General features: G+C 45.5%; 1 protein-coding gene across 2 annotated transcripts in view; it reads right to left on the bottom strand.

The window, feature by feature from the left end:
* Window positions 1–20488, bottom strand: part of LOC137430984 (rap guanine nucleotide exchange factor 4) — a 265011-nt gene that overhangs the window by 48078 nt on the left and 196445 nt on the right. For both annotated transcript variants that reach the window (XM_078781282.1, XM_078781283.1), the window contains exon 9: window positions 10837–10958. In XM_078781282.1, coding sequence (XP_078637408.1) covers window positions 10837–10958 — 122 coding nt within the window. The remainder of the gene's footprint in view (window positions 1–10836; window positions 10959–20488) is intronic.

The raw sequence follows: 20488 nt of genomic DNA, 5'->3' as shown, positions 1-20488 counted from the left end.
CCTTCTACATTAATTTCCATCACTCTTCTCAACCAGTCACTTTCATCCTCCCTCAACACATGACCAAACCATCTCAACCTGTTCCTCTTCACAGCATCAATCACAGGCAATATTCCCATCATCTTTCGCAATTCATCATTTGTCTTCCTCTCTCTCAACGATACTCCGCACATCCATCGAACCATTCGCATTTCCACCCTTTCCAGCCTTCGTTGCTGCTCTACGTTCATTACCCATGTCTCGCTCCCATAAATCATAACACTTCTCACACGTGCAGCATACACCTTTCCCTTCAGCTTCAGCGACACTCTCCTCATCAGCACGCCACTCAGTTCCCGAAACTTCTTCCATGCACATCTCACTCGAGCAACCGTTGCCGAGTCTGATCCACCTTCTCCATTCAGCATGTCTCCGACATAGCAAAATGTTTCCACACCTTCCAGCTTCACGCCGTCTCCAAGATCCAACTCAACATTTCCTCCATCTGCAGCTCCCTCTGTGCACACCTTACATTTGAATGTAGCTGCCACACTGGTAAATGACCCTCTCAGACCACTACATTTTTGATGAACCGACTCAGCGCACATTGTACATTGAATGGAGTTCACTCCGACACCTTTCCTGCACACAGCACATGGCCACTTCCCATTTCTTTCCACCTCACCACATGCTTTACCACTTGCCATCACCTTCGTCTTTCCGATATTCACCTTCAGACCTTTTGTCTCCATACATTCCTTCCACTTGTTCATCTTTTCCTTCAGTCCATCCATACTTTCCGCAATCAACACCAGATCATCTGCATACAACAACTCCCACGGTAAACCCTCCTTTACATTCCGAGCCAGCATCTCCATAACAGCTACAAATAGTAGTGGACTTAGTACCGACCCCTGATGCACTCCCACCTTCACCTCAAACTCACCACTGTTCCCATCCTTCGTCCTTACAGCTGTGCGCGCTCTTTTGTACATTGCCATCACTACTCTGATCAACCATTCATTCCTCCACTCCTAACTTCCTCAATGCCGATGTCAATACTTTGCGTGGAACCCTATTGAATGCTTTCTCCAGATCAACAAACCCAAAAAACAACTTCTTCCTCTTCTCCATGTACTTCTCCTGCAACTGCCTCACAATGAAAAGCGCATCTGTGGTTCCTCTTCCTGGCATGAATCCAAACTGCATTTCGTCGATCTTCACTTTCTTCCTTATCCTCCTCTCCAACACACTTTCCAATACCTTCATTCCATGCTCCAATAACTTTATCGCTCGGTACGAGCCACACTCCAGAGGGTCACCTTTCCCCTTGTATAGAGGGACGAGGGTACTCAGTTCCCAATCCACTGGAATGCGGCCTTCTTTCACCACCAGATTACAGATCTCTGTCATTCTCTTCACACTCCAACTTCCTGCTGCCTTCAACATAACTCCCACAACTCCCGTAGGCCCTCCCGCTTTTCCACTCTTCATTGCTTTTATCGCTTCCTCAACTTCCTTCTCAGTTATCTTCTCTGCCGGTCCTAAAACTGGGTTACTCTCTATGTTGCCATCCCATTCATTCTCTGTATTCAACAGCATTTCCATATATCTTTTCCATCTTCCTTTAATTCCCTCTGGGTCGACAACGATTTGTCCCACTTCATCCTTCAAGCAACTCACCCCCATCACAACACACCTCTCTTTCGCTATGTGCTTTGCAATCCTGAATACTGCTTTCGGACCCTCTTCCGAATCCAAGCGTTCTCCGAACATTTTCCTACATGCCTCCTACGCCTTTGCTACCTCTTTCTTTGCAGCCTTCCTGGCTGCCTTATAACTTTCATGCTCTGCTGTTTCTGCTCCCGTACCCTTCGCCTTCTGCCACTCCTTGAACTTCTTCCTCTTCTCGTAAATCCTCTTTCCAACTTCATGATCCCACCACCATGTTTCCGAGTGCCTCGGTGGTCCTTTTGTCCATCCACATACCTCACCAACGGCTCCCAACAGACTAGCTTTCATTGACATCCAACCACTTTCAAGCTCAACCACATCATCCTCTACCCTACTCAGCCTCTCATTTAATGCCTCCCTTACTGTCACCTCTTTCAACCTCCACACCTTCATTCTTGGTTGGTACTTCACCCGCCGCGCTCTCCTCGCACCTTTCACCCTTATGTTGCAGACAACCAAGTGGTGCTGTGAAACAGCCTCCTCCCCCGGGATCACCTTTGTGTCCCGGAAGTGCCCCCTATCTCGCCTACGCACCATCAGGTAGTCAACGGTTGTCGTCGACCCACCTGACGTGTATGTAACAAGCTTATTATCCTCTTTCTGGAACTGAGTATTACAAATCAACAATTCAGCTCCATCAGCAAACTCCAAAATCCTTTCACCTTCTCCATTTCTCACACCATATCCGTAACCCCCATGAACTCCCTCAAAACCATCCATACTCTTTCCCACATGTCCATTCAGGTCTCCTCCCACCACAACAACTTCCTCATCTTTCACGTTTTCCATCAGCTTCTCTATCGCACACCAGAGCTTGTCCTTCTCTTCATCGCTCCGACCAACCTGCGGAGCATATCCCGAGATGACGTTCACCAAGAGCTTTCCATTGCACATTTTCACCATCATCAACCTATCACTCACTCTAGTCACACTCACCACACTGTCTACAAACTCCTCAGAAAACAGGACACCAACACCATTCACGCCCTCCGGGCACCCTTGCCACACAAACTTGTATTTCTGTCCCTGCCTGCCCTTCACCATTCTCACACCACTTCCCTTCCATCTCGTCTCTTGCACACAACATATGTCCACTCTTCTTCTGATCAATACTTCCACCACTTCTCCTGATCTCCCTGTCATTGTCCCTACATTCCATGTCCCAAACCTCAGAAACCGATCTCCACTTCGGGCTGCACCCTGCCCATATGTACTTGTAATTGTCATGGTTCTCTTTTTGTGGCAATGTTTTTTATGGCCGGATGCCCTTCCTGACGCCAACCCTCTTAGTCGTCTCTTACGACACGCAGGGATGCGGTGTACCTATACGGTGTACACGTGCTTGTTCGCTCTCCTCCTCGTCTCTCTTCACGGAGACCCTATGACCAGGGTACACACTGGGAAACGTTTAAAACATGGAAATTCGGGGGGGGGGGGGGGGGGGAGCGGCGTCAGCATCACGGCTGCGGTTTAAACATATTCCAACAATATCCAAACAGAACCATGAAAACCATGAAAAACAATCTGGGAAAAGTCTCCAAGCGAGAACGTGGATTTGAGAAGGAAGGAGCAGAGGCGGGAGAGAAACGAGATACAGGGGGCGGGGCACAAGTCGAGACGAGGAGGAGAGCGAACAAGCACGTGTCCAGGGGGAGAGAAAGAATCGATATAGAATTCTTTGTCTTGGGAGGTGAGGTGAGGGGGAGAAAATAAAATAAAAGAAACAAGCAATACAGCGAAGGAAATAACCCAAATCGACAAAACACCGACGGGGGGAGGGAAGCCCCAAGTTACCAGGCCGCGCACGAGGTACGACCCGGAAAACGATTAACTACACACAAGTTTGTACGAATTACAAATTACAAACCAATACCAACCAGAAACACACAATAACACGTACACAGCAAAATAACCAGTGGAAATTTGACAAAGACAAGAATGGGAAAACACTTAAACTTCGATGCCGTGGAGAGCTCGAAGTACGCTTCACTCGCCCGAGGAACCGGAAGCCGGAAGACCGGTACAGCTATTCATTTATTTATTTTACTCGTACACTTCATGGAGAGGCTCGGTACAGCTTTTTTATTTAACGCGTTACACTTCATGGAGAGGCTCGGTACAGCTTTTTTATTTTACTCGTTACACTTCATGGAGGCTCGGTACAGTTATTTATTTATTTTACTCGTTACACTTCATGGAGATGCTTGGTACAGCTATTTATTAATTTATTTTACTCGTTACACTTCATGGAGGCTCGTTACAGTTATTTATTTATTTTACTCGTTACACTTCATGGAGAGGCTCGGTACAGTTATTTATTTATTTTACTCGTTACACTTCATGGAGAGGCTCGGTACAGCTATTCATTTATTTATTTTACTCGTTACACTTCATGGAGAGGCTCGGTACAGCTATTTATTAATTTATTTTACTCGTTACACTTCATGGAGAGGCTCGGTACAGCTATTCATTTATTTATTTTACTCGTTACACTTCATGGAGAGGCTCGGTACAGCTATTTATTAATTTATTTTACTCGTTACACTTCATGGAGAGGCTCGGTACAGCTATTTATTAATTTATTTTACTCGTTACACTTCATGGAGGCTCGTTACAGTTATTTATTTATTTTACTCGTTACACTTCATGGAGAGGCTCGGTACAGTTATTTATTTATTTTACTCGTTACACTTCATGGAGAGGCTCGGTACAGCTATTCATTTATTTATTTTACCCGTTACACTTCATGGAGAGGCTCGGTACAGCTATTTATTAATTTATTTTACTCGTTACACTTCATGGAGAGGCTCGGTACAGCTATTTATTAATTTATTTTACTCGTTACACTTCATGGAGGCTCGTTACAGTTATTTATTTATTTTACTCGTTACACTTCATGGAGAGGCTCGGTACAGTTATTTATTTATTTTACTCGTTACACTTCATGGAGAGGCTCGGTACAGCTATTCATTTATTTATTTTACTCGTTACACTTCATGGAGAGGCTCGGTACAGCTATTTATTAATTTATTTTACTCGTTACACTTCATGGAGAGGCTCGGTACAGCTATTTATTAATTTATTTTACTCGTTACACTTCATGGAGAGGCTCGGTACAGCTATTTATTAATTTATTTTCCTCGTTACACTTCATGGAGAGGCTCGGTACAGCTATTTATTAATTTATTTTACTCGTTACACTTAATGGAGAGGCTCGGTACAGCTATTTATTAATTTATTTTACTCGTTACACTTCATGGAGAGGCTCGGTACAGCTATTTATTAATTTATTTTCCTCGTTACACTTCATGGAGAGGCTCGGTACAGCTATTTATTAATTTATTTTCCTCGTTACACTTCATGGAGAGGCTCGGTACAGTTATTTATTTATTTTACTCGTTACACTTCATGGAGAGGCTCGGTACAGTTATTTATTTATTTTACTCGTTACACTTCATGGAGAGGCTCGGTACAGCTATTTATTAATTTATTTTACTCGTTACACTTCATGGAGAGGCTCGGTACAGCTATTTATTAATTTATTTTACTCGTTACACTTCATTGAGAGGCTCGGTACAGCTATTTATTAATTTATTTTACTCGTTACACTTAATGGAGAGGCTCGGTACAGCTATTTATTAATTTATTTTACTCGTTACACTTAATGGAGAGGCTCGGTACAGATATTTATTAATTTATTTTACTCGTTACACTTATTATGGAGAGGCTCGGTACAGTTATTTATTTATTTTACTCGTTACACTTCATGGAGAGGCTCGGTACAGCTATTTATTAATTTATTTTACTCGTTACACTTCATGCAGAGGCTCGGTACAGCTATTTATTAATTTATTTTACTCGTTACACTTCATGGAGAGGCTCGGTACAGATATTTATTAATTTATTTTACTCGTTACACTTCATGCAGAGGCTCGGTACAGCTATTTATTAATTTATTTTACTCGTTACACTTCATGGAGAGGCTCGGTACAGATATTTATTAATTTATTTTACTCGTTACACTTAATGGAGAGGCTCGGTACAGCTATTTATTAATTTATTTTACTCGTTACACTTAATGGAGAGGCTCGGTACAGTTATTTCTTTATTTTACTCGTTACACTTCATGGAGAGGCTCGGTACAGCTATTTATTAATTTATTTTAACTCCTTACACTTCATGGAGATGCTTGGTACAGCTATTTATTTATTTTTTTTACTCGTTACACTTAATGGAGAGGCTCGGTACAGTTATTTATTTATTTTACTCGTTACACTTCATGGAGAGGCTCGGTACAGCTATTTATTAATTTATTTTAACTCCTTACACTTCATGGAGATGCTTGGTACAGATATTTATTCATTTATTTTACTCGTTACACTTCATGGAGAGGCTCGATACAGTTATTTATTTATTTTACTCGTTACACTTCATGGAGAGGCTCAGTACAGCTATTTATTTATTTATTTTACTCGTTATACTTCATGGAGAGGCTTGGTACAGTTTTTTTATTTTTTATTTTACTCGTTACATTTCATGGTGCTGTTTCTGTGCACCACTCTGGGTACACTGTCTCACAAATTATTTTTTGTTCTAATTACTGTGATGTTCTTCATTATTAACGCACAGGTTGTAAACCTGGTGCGTTATAGCGTTTGCCTGGGAATTTCTGTCTCTCCAAAAGTGAAGCTCCGTTTCTGTCGCTCAGATGTGTAGCCAGTTTCTGTCGCTCAGATGTGTAAACATGACGTCATCAAATCTATATTTAGGCTAACCATGGGCTACCCCTTTGGCTGGTACGCGGCCGCTCGCTAGTACATAATATAGGATATATTTGTTATATGTTATGTTATAGGATATATAGGATATATGTTATATGATATAGGATATATATAGGATAGGTTATAGGATATATATGTTATAGGATAGGAATATAGGACCCAAATGACCCAGAGGACCCAAATGACCCAGAGGACCCAAATGACCCAGAGGACCCAAATGACCCAGAGGACCCAAATGAACCAGAGGACCCAAATGACCCAAATGACCCAAATGACCCAGAGGACCCAAATGACCCAGAGGACCCAAATGACCCAGAGGACCCAAATGACCCAGAGGACCCAAATGACCCAGAGGACCCAAATGACCCAGAGGACCCAAATGACCCAGAGGACCCAAATGACCCAAATGACCCAGAGGACCCATATGACCCAGAGGACCCAAATGACCCAGAGGACCCAAATGACCCAGAGGACCCAAATGACCCAGAGGACCCAAATGACCCAGAGGACCCAAATGACCCAGAGGACCCAAATGACCCAGAGGACCCAAATGACCCAGAGGACCCAAATGACCCAGAGGACCCAAATGACCCAGAGGACCCAGAGGACCCAGAGGACCCAAATGACCCAGAGGACCCAGAGGACCCAGAGGACCCAGAGGACCCAGAGGACCCAAATGACCCAGAGGCCCCAAATGACCCAGAGGACCCAAATGACCCAGAGGACCCAAATGACCCAGAGGACCCAAATGACCCAGAGGACCCAAATGACCCAGAGGACCCAAATGACCCAGAGGACCCAAATGACCCAGAGGACCCAAATGACCCAGAGGACCCAAATGACCCAGAGGACCCAAATGACCCAGAGGACCCAAATGACCCAGAGGACCCAAATGACCCAGAGGACCCAAATGACCCAGAGGACCCAAATGACCCAGAGGACCCAAATGACCCAGAGGACCCAAATGACCCAGAGGACCCAAATGACCCAGAGGACCCAAATGACCCAGAGGACCCAAATGACCCAGAGGACCCAAATGACCCAGAGGACCCAAATGACCCAGAGGACCCAAATGACCCAGAGGACCCAAATGACCCAGAGGACCCAAATGACCCAGAGGACCCAAATGACCCAGAGGACCCAGAGGACCCAAATGACCCAGAGGACCCAAATGACCCAGAGGACCCAAATGACCCAAATGACCCAGAGGACCCAGAGGACCCAAATGACCCAGAGGACCCAGAGGACCCAGAGGACCCAAATGACCCAGAGGACCCAAATGACCCAGAGGACCCAGAGGACCCAAATGACCCAAATGACCCAGAGGACCCAAATGACCCAAATGACCCAGAGGACCCAAATGACCCAGAGGACCCAAATGACCCAAATGACCCAAATGACCCAGAGGACCCAAATGACCCAGAGGACCCAAATGACCCAGAGGACCCAAATGACCCAGAGGACCCAAATTCTATGTATGTTTCTATGATGATGTATGTTTTGGTGAAAGTACATAATGTGAATACTAGTAGCAATTTTACAAAAACCATGGCATAATTTCAAATCTTGACCCGAGATGATAATTATGCTACATCATAATTTCCATGTGCCAACCTGGGCGGAATCCAAGTGGATTCACTTGACTTGTTACCCCTCGCTGGAGGAGAAGAGGGTGTTGCATTTGCGTCAGTTTGTCTGTCTGTCTGTCTGTTTGTTTGTCCACACAGCATAAATATGATTTTCTCTGCAACTTTTGGTCCGATTGACAGGAAATTTTCACCAAAGGTGCAACTCCACCTGTATAATTTTTAGCTCACCTGGAACGAAGTTCAGGGGAGCGTATGTGATGGCATTCAGTCAGTCAGTCAGTCCGTCAGTCAGTCAGTCAGTCAGTCAGTCTGTCCGTCCGTCCATCAGTCAGTCAGTCCGTCAGTCAGTCCATCAGTCAGTCAGTCAGTCCGTCCGTCTGTCCGTCAGTCCATCAGTCCGTCAGTCCATCCGTCAGTCAGTCAGTCCGTCCGTCCATCAGTCCGTCAGTCCATCCGTCCGTCCATCAGTCCGTCAGTCCGTCCGCCCGTCCGTCAGTCAGTCAGTCCGTCCGTCACAAAAAATGTGCAAAAACAGATGCTAGCAACTACAGACCAATCAGCTTTCTCCCAATTATCAGCAAAGTCATGGAGTCCATCGTTGCTTCGGATATGAAATCTTTCCACTTCTCCAATGGCTTGATCTCTGATCATCAATTTGGCTTCAGACCTGGTCACTCTACTCTGGACATGCTGCTTCTGTTTTCTCAACAATGGAAGGAGGTCCTCAATGTCAAACAGGAAATTAAAGCTGTCTCCCTTGACATATCACGTGCCTTCGATACGGTCTGGCACCCCGCTCTGCTCACCAAACTCTCCTCCTTTGGTATCCATGGAAATCTCCACGCATGGCTGGCAGACTTCCTCTCTAGTCGTAGTCAACGTGTGGCCCTGAATGGGTTTCTCTCATCTCCTCTTCCTGTTCAGGCTGGAGTTCCCCAAGGCAGTGTTCTGGGCCCTGTGCGTTTTCTGGTCTTCATCCATGATCTGTCTGACTCTCTTGAAAATCCTCTCCATCTCTTTGCTGATGACTCTACTCTCTGTCGCTCCATTCCTCATCCATCAGATCGGCAATCTGCAGCCTCCTCACTCTCTGCAGACCTGGACAAAATCACAGACTGGGCAAACAAGTGGAACATGTCTTTCAATCGTGACAAATCTCACACTCTTACGATGTCTCTCCGAAAAGACCGACTGGACAACCCTCCCATCCACTTTCTGAATAATCCTCTCCAAGAAGTTCTGTCACTCAAGCTTTTGGGTCTCACTATCTGCCATGATCTTTCCTGGGAAAACCACATTTCAAATCTGGCCTCCAAAGCCAGTCGCCGACTGGGCATCCGCCGTCGTGCGAAGTCCTTCCTTGGCACACCTGAGCTCCTCACCACATACAAGGCTTTCATCCGCAGCTCAATGGAATACTGCTCTCCCCTCTGGGCTGGTGCTCCTGCCTCACACCTAGCTCGTCTTCACGCTGTTGAAACCAAAGCGTTTAGAATCATTGGAATCTCCCATGATGAAGCTAACTCCAAAGGCCTATCACTCACTCAACGCAGGCAGGTTGGTGGTCTTTCCGTCTTCTACCGACTCCTCTCCGGCCTTGCCCCCCCCCCCAGCTCTCTCTGGGCTCTGTCCCCCAAATATTCCTACAGGTTGCACAAGATCTGCCTGCAACCCTCTTATGGTTAAACTGCCAAAATCAAGACTCTCTGCTCACCTTCACTCCTTCATGCCTCTTTTCTCCCGCCTCTGGAACAAACTCCCACACTCCCTTCAATCCCACTCCTCACTCCAGGTCTTTAAAACAGCTGTTCACCACCATCTCTTATCTTCCCCCATCCAAAACATTGACCTCTTCTACCCTCATTAAAACACCCCAAATCTGCTTCTTTCAATGCCCAACTTCTTTCCTGAATTCCTAGTCATGTCAATTTATTTCATACCGTGTACCCCTTCCCTCCCCACCCCCGTTGGTTAGCCCCAGCCCTCTCTCTTCCACAGATCTACCGACGTCTCTGTTCTCTACTGTTGTTGTGCTTGTATGTTTTCCTCTCTCCTCCTCCTCTTGTCTCCCGCTCCCTTTATTTATTGCATTTTATGGGTCTGTGCCTGTTCTCGTGTGTAATGCGTTAGCTCGTACACGAGCCTTGACTCTGTATACAAAAAATAAAAAAATTAAAAAAGATCAGATATATCAAGCCTCAGATTTTTTGAATAAGGATTTCAATTCGAGCAATTATGGCTGTAATACCACTTCTCCTATGATGTCATCATTTTCACCCTATATACCCCATGGGGAGTTGACATATGCCAAGTTTAAATTTTTCTCGTGGAGCGGTTTCAGAGAAAATTATGTCCACATTTTTTTCCCTTTAATGCAATATGGCTGCCATGCCATATAACTCTTGGCATCAGAGTTAGTTATAAAATATTCTCCATGGGGAGTTTAAAGTTGTTTCTATGTTTCATATTTTCCTATGTTTAAAGTATCGCATCGATCGGACAAGCGGCTGTCGATAAAACCATTTCTAAAGCGAAAATATATTGACATGGACACAGAGAGACGGGTGTTGCTTCATAGTCACGGATCCCCTTCGGGGCTAGACGAATGATGATTCTGTTTCATGTTCTTGAGCCAATCCCTTCTCCACATTGTTAGCCTCCCTCTTCTGCCACTTTCTTTCATCTCAGCTTGTAAGCTGCTTTGCACAATATATCAACAGATGGGTACAACAAGGTTAAAGAACAGGACATACCATGATTCAGAACACCATCTTCAAGAAGGACCTGCCACATTCCCACAGCCTGTGTACGAGAGTGAATACACTGACCCTGCTGTGTCAACCAGTCCACCAACTCTGTGCCTACACAGCACTGCCTGGAAAGCACAGGAATGTACCAGACATTTCGACAATATAATCAATAGTAACACACATCAAAGTCTGTCAGTCATTCAGTCAGTCATTCAGTCAGTCAGTCATTCAGTCAGTCATTCAGTCAGTCAGTCATTCAGTCAGTCATTCAGTCAGTCAGTCTGTGTGTGTTGGTCTGTCAGTCTGTGTGTTGGTCTGTCTGTGTGTTTGTCAGTCTATCTGTCGGTCTGTATGTGTTGGTCTGTCTGTATGTGTTGGTCTGTCTGTATGTGTTGGTCTGTCTGTATGTGTTGGTCTGTCTGTATGTGTTGGTCTGTCTGTGTGTTGGTCTGTCTGTGTGTTGGTCTGTCTGTGTGTTGGTCTGTCTGTGTGTTGGTCTGTCTGTGTGTTGGTCTGTCTGTGTGTTGGTCTGTCTGTGTTAGTCTGTCTGTGTGTTGGTCTGTCTGTGTGTTGGTCTGTCTGTGTGTTGGTCTGTCTGTGTGTTGGTCTGTCAGTCTTTCTGTATGTCGATCAGTCTGTGTGTGTGTACTGGTCTGTTGGCCTGTCAGTCTGTATGTGTTGGTCTGTCTGTGTGTTGGTCTGTCAGTCTATCTGTCAGTCTGTCTGTGTGTTGGTCTGTCAGTATGTCGGTCTGTCTGTCAGTCAGCTTGTGTGTGTTGGTCTGTGTGTGTTGGTCTGTCAGTCTGTCTGTGTGTGTGTCTGTTTTTTCTGTCAATCTATCTATCTGTCTGTCAGTCTGTTGGTCTGTGTGATGGTATGTCAGTCTCTGTGTGTTGGTCTGTGTGTGTTGGTCTGTCTGTGTGTCGGTTTGTCTGGCAATCTATCTATCTGTCTGTCTGTCTGTCTGTCGGTCTGTCTGTTGGTCTGTGTGTGTTGATCGGTCGGTCTGTCTGTCAGTCTGTGTGTGTTGGTCTCTGTGTTTTGGTCTGTCAGTCTTTCTGTCATATTCTCCATGGGGAGTTTAAAGTTGTTTCTATGTTTCATATTTTCCCATGTTTAAAGTATCGCATCGATCGGTCGAGCCTGGTGTTGTCTTAGCGGTTAGGGTGCCGGCTTGGGATCCCAGGATCCTGAGTTCGAATCCCGGTCGATCGCTGAATTAACGCCAGGGGGGTTGACTCATCCTGTCATCCTTCCGAGGTAGGCAAATTGAGTACCAGCTTGCTGGGATGAATGATCCCGGTGTGTACCCCGGTTTAGAATAGGTACACCGTATCCCTGCGCATCGTAAGAGGCGACTACGGGTTGGCGCCAGGAAGGGCATCCGGCCATAAAAACATTGCCTCAGAGAACCATGATTGTCATGGGGCCCGCAAGGCTAACTCCTGCTCCAGCGGGGAAAATGGCCTTAAAACGATCATTCATTCATTCATTCAGTCTATTTGTCAGTCTGTGTGTGTTGGGTGTCTGTGTGTCAGTCTGTCGATCAGAGTCTGTCTGTTAGTCTGTGTGTGTTGGTCTGTCTGTCATGTCTGTACAACATGTCATGTATATAATGTCTGTATAATGTGTGTAAATAATACACAGTACCACATGTCATGTATTATGTGTGTAAATAATATACAGTACAGCATGTCATCCATAGTGTGTGTAACTAATACACAGTACAACATGTCATGAACAATGTGTGAAAATATTATACAGTACAACATGTCATGTATAATGTGTGTAAATAATATACAGCACAACATGTCATGTATGTACCACCGTTTAGAGGCCATTTTTCCCCGCAAAGCGGGGGTTGGCCTTTTCGGGGACCGTGGTAGTTGTTGTTTTTTTGGTCCCCTTTTTGAAGCAATGTTTTACGGCCGGATGCCCTTCCTGACGCCAACCCTTTTTGCCGCCTTCAACGACAAACAGGGAATTACCAGTGAACTGGTACTCAATTAGCCGACCTCGGAAGGATGACAGGCTGAGTCAACCCCCCTGGCATTAATTCGGCGATCGACCGAGATTCGAACCCAGGATCCTAGGATCCTAAGCCGGCACCCTAGCCGCTAGCCCAACACCAGGGATCCTGTATAATCCACAACATGTCATGTATAATGTGTGTAAATAATATACAGCACAAAATGTCATGTATAATGTGTGTAAATAATATACAGCACAACATGTCATGTATACAACATGCATTTTAAGGCCATTTTCCCTACGAGAGCGGGGGTTAGCCTTGCGGTCCCCGTGACAATCTTCTCCATTTTGCCCTATTTTCTGCATCTCTCCTTGTTAACCCCCTTGCCCGCATTTCTTCTTCCACCATCTTCAGCCAAGTCTTTCTCGGTCTTCCCCGTCCTCTACTTCCTTCTACATTCATTTCCATCACTCTTCTCAAACAGTCACTTTCATCCTTCCTCAGCACATGACCAAACCATCTCAACCTGTTCCTCTTCACAGCATCAATCACAGGCTCTATTCCCATCATCTTTCGCAATTCATCATTTGTCTTCCTCTCTCTCAACGATACTCCGCACATCCACCGAACCATTCGCATTTCCACCCTTTCCAGCCTTCGTTGCTGCTCTACGTTCATGACCCATGTCTCACTCCCATAAATCATAACACTTCTCACACATGCAGCATACACCTTTCCCTTCAGCTTCAACGACACTCCCCTCATCATCAGCACGCCACTCAGTTCCCGAAACTTCTTCCATGCACATCTCACTCCAGCAACCCTTGCCGGAAGGACAGCCCGAAAATAAAATGCCACCAACGACTTTGTCACATTGTTACAGCAAGTACATTATAATGTCATAACGGTGCTCAAATACAGCTTCTGAAAACCTTTTTTAAGAGTACGGTAAACAACAATATGCGGTCATCCCTTCTGGTAAGGAAAGGTGACCACACAAGGTAGGTACCACATGGAAGGTAGGTCATGTATAAAAAAACCACCTTTAGAGGCCATTTTTCCCCGCAAGCGGGGGTTGGCCTTTTTCGGGAACTGTGGTTGTTGTTGTTTTTCGGTCCCCTTTTTGAAGCAATGTTTTACGGCCGGATGCCCTTCCTGACGCCAACCCTTTTTGCCACCTTTAACGACAAGCAGGGAATTACCAGTGAACTGGTACTCAATTAGCCGACCTTGGAAGGATGACAGGCTGAGTCAACCCCCCTGGCGTTAATTCAGCGATTGACCGGGATTCGAACCCAGGATCCTAGGATCCTAAGCCGGCACCCTAGCCGTTAGCCCAACACCAGGGCCAACCTTCCCAGGGACACCAGGGAAGGTAGGTCATGTATAATGTTTGTAAATAATATACAGTATAACATGTCATGTAAAATATGTGTAAACAAGCGTTACGCCTCGGTCCCCCGTCGGTGAAGAAATGCGAGTTGACAAAGTGGAAGACGCAAGGCGGCCATCTTGGATTTTGACGTGGCGACCCAATTTTCAATAGCGTTCTTCCTTTTGCCTAGATACACCCACACACCAGATTAGAAGTTGGTACTTCGCTTATTTTTCAATATATTTCGCTCACAAGGTTCAGACATATATATGGTGGCGGCCATATTGGATTTTGAAGTGGCGACCCAATTTTCAATGGCGTTCTTCCTTCTGCCTAGATACACCCACACACCAGATTAGAAGTTGGTACGTCGCTTATTTTTCAAGATATTCAGCTCACAAGGTTCAGACATACATGGCATCAGACATACATGGCGGCGGCCATCTTGGATTTTGACGTGGGTTGCACCCACACACCAAATTCGAATGCGGTCCTTCGCTTATGCACGCCCACATGCACGCACGCAGGCCCGCACGCACGCACGGACGAACACACGGACGGAGGGGAAAACCAAAGTACCCCCCTTTCGCTCCGCGGTGCGACGGGGGACAATAATATACAGCACAACATGTCACATATAATGTGTGTAAATAATATACAGCACAACATGTCATGTGTACAACAACAACAACACAACAGGCATTTTAAGGCCATTTTCCCTGCTAGAGCGGGGGTTAGCCTTGCGGTCCCCATGACGATCTTCTCCATTTTGCCCTATTTTCTGCATCTCCCCTTGTTAAACCCCTTGCCCGCATTTCTTCTTCGACCATCTTCAGCCAAGTCTTTCTCGGTCTTCCCCAGTCCTCTACTTCCTTCTACATTCATTTCCATCATTTTTTCCAGCAGTCACTTCCATCCTTCCTCAACACATGACCAAACCATCTCAACCTGTTCCTCTTCACAGCATCAATCACAGGCTCTATTCCCATCATCTTTCGCAATTCATCATTTGTCTTCCTCTCTCTCAACGATACTCCGCACATCCGTCGAACCATTCGCATTTCCACCCTTTCCAACCTTCGTTGCTGCTCTACGTTCATTACCCATGTCTCGCTCCCATAAATCATAACACTTCTCACACATGCAGCATACACCTTTCCCTTCAGCTTCAACGACACTCCCCTCATCATCAGCACGCCACTCAATTCCCGAAACTTCTTCCATGCACATCTCACTCGAGCAACCGTTGCCGAGTCTGATCCACCTTCTCTATTCAGCATGTCTCCGAGGTAGCAAAATGTTTTCACACCTTCCAGCTTCACGCCGTCTCCAAGATCCAACTCAACATTTCCTCCAACTGCAGCTCCCTCTGTGCACACCTTACATTTGAATGTAGCTGCCACACTGGTTAATGACCATCTCAGACCGCTACATTTTTGATGAACCCACTCAGCGCACATTGTACACTGAATGGAGTTCACTCCGACACCCTTCCTACACACAGCACAGGGCCACTTCCCAGTTCTTTCCACCTCACCACATGCTTTACCACTTGACATCACCTTTGTCTTTCCGATATTCACCTTCAGACCTTTTGTCTCCATACATTCCTTCCACGTGTTCATCTTTTCCTTCAGTCCATCCATACTTTCTGCAATCAACACCAGATCATCTGCATACAACAACTCCCACGGTAAACCCTCCTTTACGTTCTGAGCCAGCACCTCCATCACAGCTACAAATAGTAGTGGACTTAGTACCGACCCCTGATGCACTCCCACCTTCACCTCAAATTCACCACTGTTCCCGTCCTTCGTCCTTACAGCTGTGCGCGCTCTTTTGTACATTGCCATCACTACTCTGATCAACCATTCCTCCACTCCTAACTTCCTCAATGCCCATGTCAATACTTTGCGTGGAACCCGATCGAATGCTTTCTCCAGATCAACAAACCCAAGAAACAACTTCTTCCTCTTCTCCATGTACTTCTCCTGCAACTGCCTCACAATGAAAAGCGCTTCTGTCGTTCCTCTTCCTGGCATAAATCCAAACTGCATTTCGTCGATCTTCACTTTCTTCCTTATCCTCCTCTCCAACACCCTTTCCAATACCTTCATTCCATGCTCCAATAACTTTATCGCTCAGTACGAGCCACACTCCAGAGGGTCACCTTTCCCCTTGTATAGAGGGATGAGGGTACTCAGTTCCCAACCACTGGAATGCGGCCTTCTTTCACCACCAGATTACAGATCTCTGTCATTCTCTTCACACCCCAACTTCCTGCTGTCTTCAACATATCTCCCACAACTCCCGGCGGCCCTCCCGCTTTTCTAACCTTCATTGCTTTTATCGCTTCCTCAACTTCCTTCTCAGTTATCTTCTCTGCCGGTCCTAAAACTGGGTTACTCTCTATGTTGCCATCCCATTCATTCTCTGTATTCAACAGCATTTCCATATATCTTTTCCATCTTCCTTTAATTCCATCTGGGTCGACAACGATTTGTCCCACTTCATCCTTCAAGCAGCTCACCCCCATCACATCACACCTCTCTTTCGCTATCTGCTTTGCAATCCTGAATACTGCTTTCTGACCCTCTTCCGAATCCAAGCGTTCTCCGAACATTTTCCTACATGCCTCCTGCGCCTTTGCTACCTCTTTCTTTGCAGCCTTCCTGGCTGCCTTATAACTTTCATGCTCTGCTGTTTCTGCTCCCGTACCCTTCGCCTTCTGCCACTCCTTGAACTTCTTCCTCTTCTCGTCAATCCTCTTTCCAACTTCATCATCCCACCACCATGTTTCCGAGTGCCTCGGTCCTTTTGTCCATCCACATACCTCACCAACGGCTCCCAACAGACTAGCTTTCATTGACATCCAACCACTTTCAAGCTCAACCACATCACCCTCGACCCTACTCAGCCTCTCTTTTAATGCCTCCCTTACTGTCACCTCTTTCAACCTCCACACCTTCATTCTCGGTTGGTACTTCACCCGCCGAGCTCTCCTCGCACCTTTCACCCTTACGTCGCAGACAACCAAGTGGTGCTGTGAAACAGCCTCCTCCCCCGGGATCACCTTTGTGTCTCGGAGGTGCCCCCTATCTCGCCTACGCACCATCAGGTAGTCAACGGTTGTCGTCGACCCACCTGACGTGTATGTAACAAGCTTATTATCCTCTTTCTGGAACTGAGTATTACAAATCAACAAATCAGCTCCATCAGCAAACTCCAAAATCCTTTCACCTTCTCCATTTCTCACACCATATCCGTAACCCCCATGAACTCCGTCAAAACCATCCATACTCCTTCCCACATGGCCATTTAGGTCTCCTCCTGCCACAACAACTTCCTCATCTTTCACGTTTTCCATCAGCTTCTCTATCGCACACCAGAACTTGTCCTTCTCTTCATCGCTCCGACCAACCTGCGGAGCATATCCCGAGATGACGTTCACCAAGAGCTTTCCAATCATCATTTTCACCATCATCAACCTATCACTCACTCTAGTCACACTCACCACACTGTCTACAAACTCCTCAGAAAACAGGACACCAACACCATTCACACCCTCCAGGCACCCTTGCCACACAAACTTGTATTTCTGTCCCTGCCTACCCTTAACCATTCTCACACCACCTCCCTTCCATCTCGTCTCTTGCACACAACATATGTCCACTCTTCTTCTGACCAATACTTCCACCACTTCTCCTGATCTCCCTGTCATTGTCCCTACATTCCATGTCCCAAACCTCAGAAACCGATCTCCACTTCGGGCTGTACCCTGCCCATATGTAGTTGTAATTGTCATGGTTCTCTTTTTGAGGCAATGTTTTTATGGCCGGATGCCCTTCCTGACGCCAACCCTCTTAGTCGCCTCCTACGACATGCAGGGATACGGCGTACCTATTCCTATCCAGGGTACACACTGGGAAACGTTTAAAACATGGAAATCCTGGGGGGGGGGGGTGTGGGGGGGGGCGGGATCACCGCTGCGGTTTAAACATATTTAAATAAATATTTTAACAAAACCATGAAAACAATCCGGGAAAAGTCTCTAAGTGAGAACGTGGATTTGAGAAAGCAGGAGCAGAGGTGAAAGAACAAACGAGATTATAGGGGGCGGGGCACAAGTCAAGACGAGGAGGCCGCACGAGACACCAGGCCGCACGAGGCGCGGACAAAGAAACGACTAATTACACACAAATTTGCAACAACTACAAAACCAAAACCAAATAGAAACACACAATAACACATACACAACAAAATACGCAGCGGAAATTTGACAAAGAAACGAACGGGAAAACACTCATGTATGATGTACATTGTACAAATGTCATGTATGATGTGTGTAAATAATATACAGCACATGTCATGTATAATATGTATGTATGAAATACACAGCAGAACATGTCACTTATAATATGTGTGAATAATATACAGTATAACATGTCACTTAAAATATGTGTGTATGAGTCAATATACAGTGCATTCAGAAAGTATTCAGACCCCTTCACTTTTTTCACATTTTGTTACGTTGCAGCCTTCTGCTGAAATCGTTTGAATTCATTTTTTCCCTCATCAATCTACACTCAATACCCCATAATGACAAAGAGAAAACAGGATTTCAGAAAGTTTTGCAAATTTATTAAAAAGAAAAAACTGAAATATCACATTGACATAAGTATTCATACCCTTTGCTATGACAATTTAAATTTAGCTCAGGTGCCTCCCATTTCTCTTGATCATCTTTGAGATGTTTCTACACCTTGAATGGAGTCCACCTGTGGTAAATTCAATTGATTGGATATGATTTGGAAAGGCACACACCTGTCTATATAAGGTCTCACAGCTGACAATGCATATCAGAGCAAAAACCAAGCTATGAGGTCGAAGGAATTGCCGGCAGAGTTCAGAGACAGGATTGTGTGTAGGCACAGATCTGGGGAAGCCGACAAAAAATTCTGCTGTAGTGAAGGTTCCCAAGAGCACAGAGGCCTCCATAATTCTTAAATGGAAGAAGTTTGGAACAACCAGGACTCTTCCTAGAGCTGGCCGCCCGGCCAAACTGAGCAATCGGGGGAGAAGGGCCTTCGTAAGAGAGGTGACCAATAACCCGATGGTCACTCTGGCTGAGCTCCAGAGATCCAGTGTGGAGATGGGAGAAACTTCCAGAAGGACAACCATCACTGCAACACTCCACCGATCTGGGCTTCATGGCAGAGTGGCCAGACGGAAGCCTCTCCTCAGTGAAAGACACATGAAAACCCGCTTGGAGTTTGCAAAAAAGCACCGAAAGGACTCTCAGACTGTGAGAAACAAGATTCTGTGGGCTTTCATGTGTCTTTCACTGAGGAGAGGCTTCCGTTTTTTATCATTACCATATTTTCTCAAGAAATATTATTATCATTACCTCTCAGAGCCTGTCTAGTCCAACAATGCCACCATCTTCAACAAAACCTACAATTGCGTTTCTGGCTTCACTTCTCTCCATCACTTTTTTTTATCATTGAGCACCCGGTAAATAAACAAAGCAAGTTACGAGATCTCCTTGTTCACTTAATTTTAGCCGGTGGAAAAATGGCAATACATAAAACTAGGAAGGCAAAAATCGAGGGATGTAGTGGAACACATTTCTGTAGGCCTGAAGGGCTTAATACACTCACGTGTTGTTTCAGAGTATTAGGCGCAGAATATTGTAAAACTGTTCAAAAGTTTAACGAAACCTGGACCATAAATGATACACTTTGCAGTTTCTCCCCACAAGGTACTTTGCTCTTATTGGTATAATCTAGTGAGATACCCATGCCACGCACGGGTGAGAGGCCGGAAGCAAACAGGCAATGCAGATACGGCGAATGCTAAAGCATGAAACCAATAAATTCCACATTCCTGTAGCACCTTCAGTCGCACGTCAAACATGAACAGCAAGTTTGTGAAGGACTTCCATGAAAAACGTACCCGTTCGCAAACAAATGGGTACGTTCACGAATAGAAACATCGATCGTGGGTCCGTGGCGAATTTGCATATGGTGATCCGCGAAGTTTACGTTCAGAAAGTAGAAACCATCACGGCATGTCGTCATTCACTTCAACTCGATATCTCTTTTTTCATTTCAAACAACATAACTCCAATAACAAATTAATCACAAAATAAACTTTCAACAACTGTTAATGTTTCCTTCATTGTAAAAACTACCAAGTCAACAGTTAAAAGGATTTTGAGCCGATAGGTGTTACTGCCTTGGAAAGATCGATGGAGACAGCTATCTGTTAGCTTATACACCGCCCAAATAGCTATGTGGAATTCTCTC

This window comes from Myxine glutinosa, chromosome 7 (genome assembly GCF_964187855.1).
Source record: "Myxine glutinosa chromosome 7, kmMyxGlut1.1, whole genome shotgun sequence".
Lineage (NCBI taxonomy): Eukaryota > Metazoa > Chordata > Myxini > Myxiniformes > Myxinidae > Myxine > Myxine glutinosa.
The sequence above is the reverse complement of the archived record's forward strand: the minus strand, read 5'-3'. Positions and strand labels throughout refer to the sequence as shown.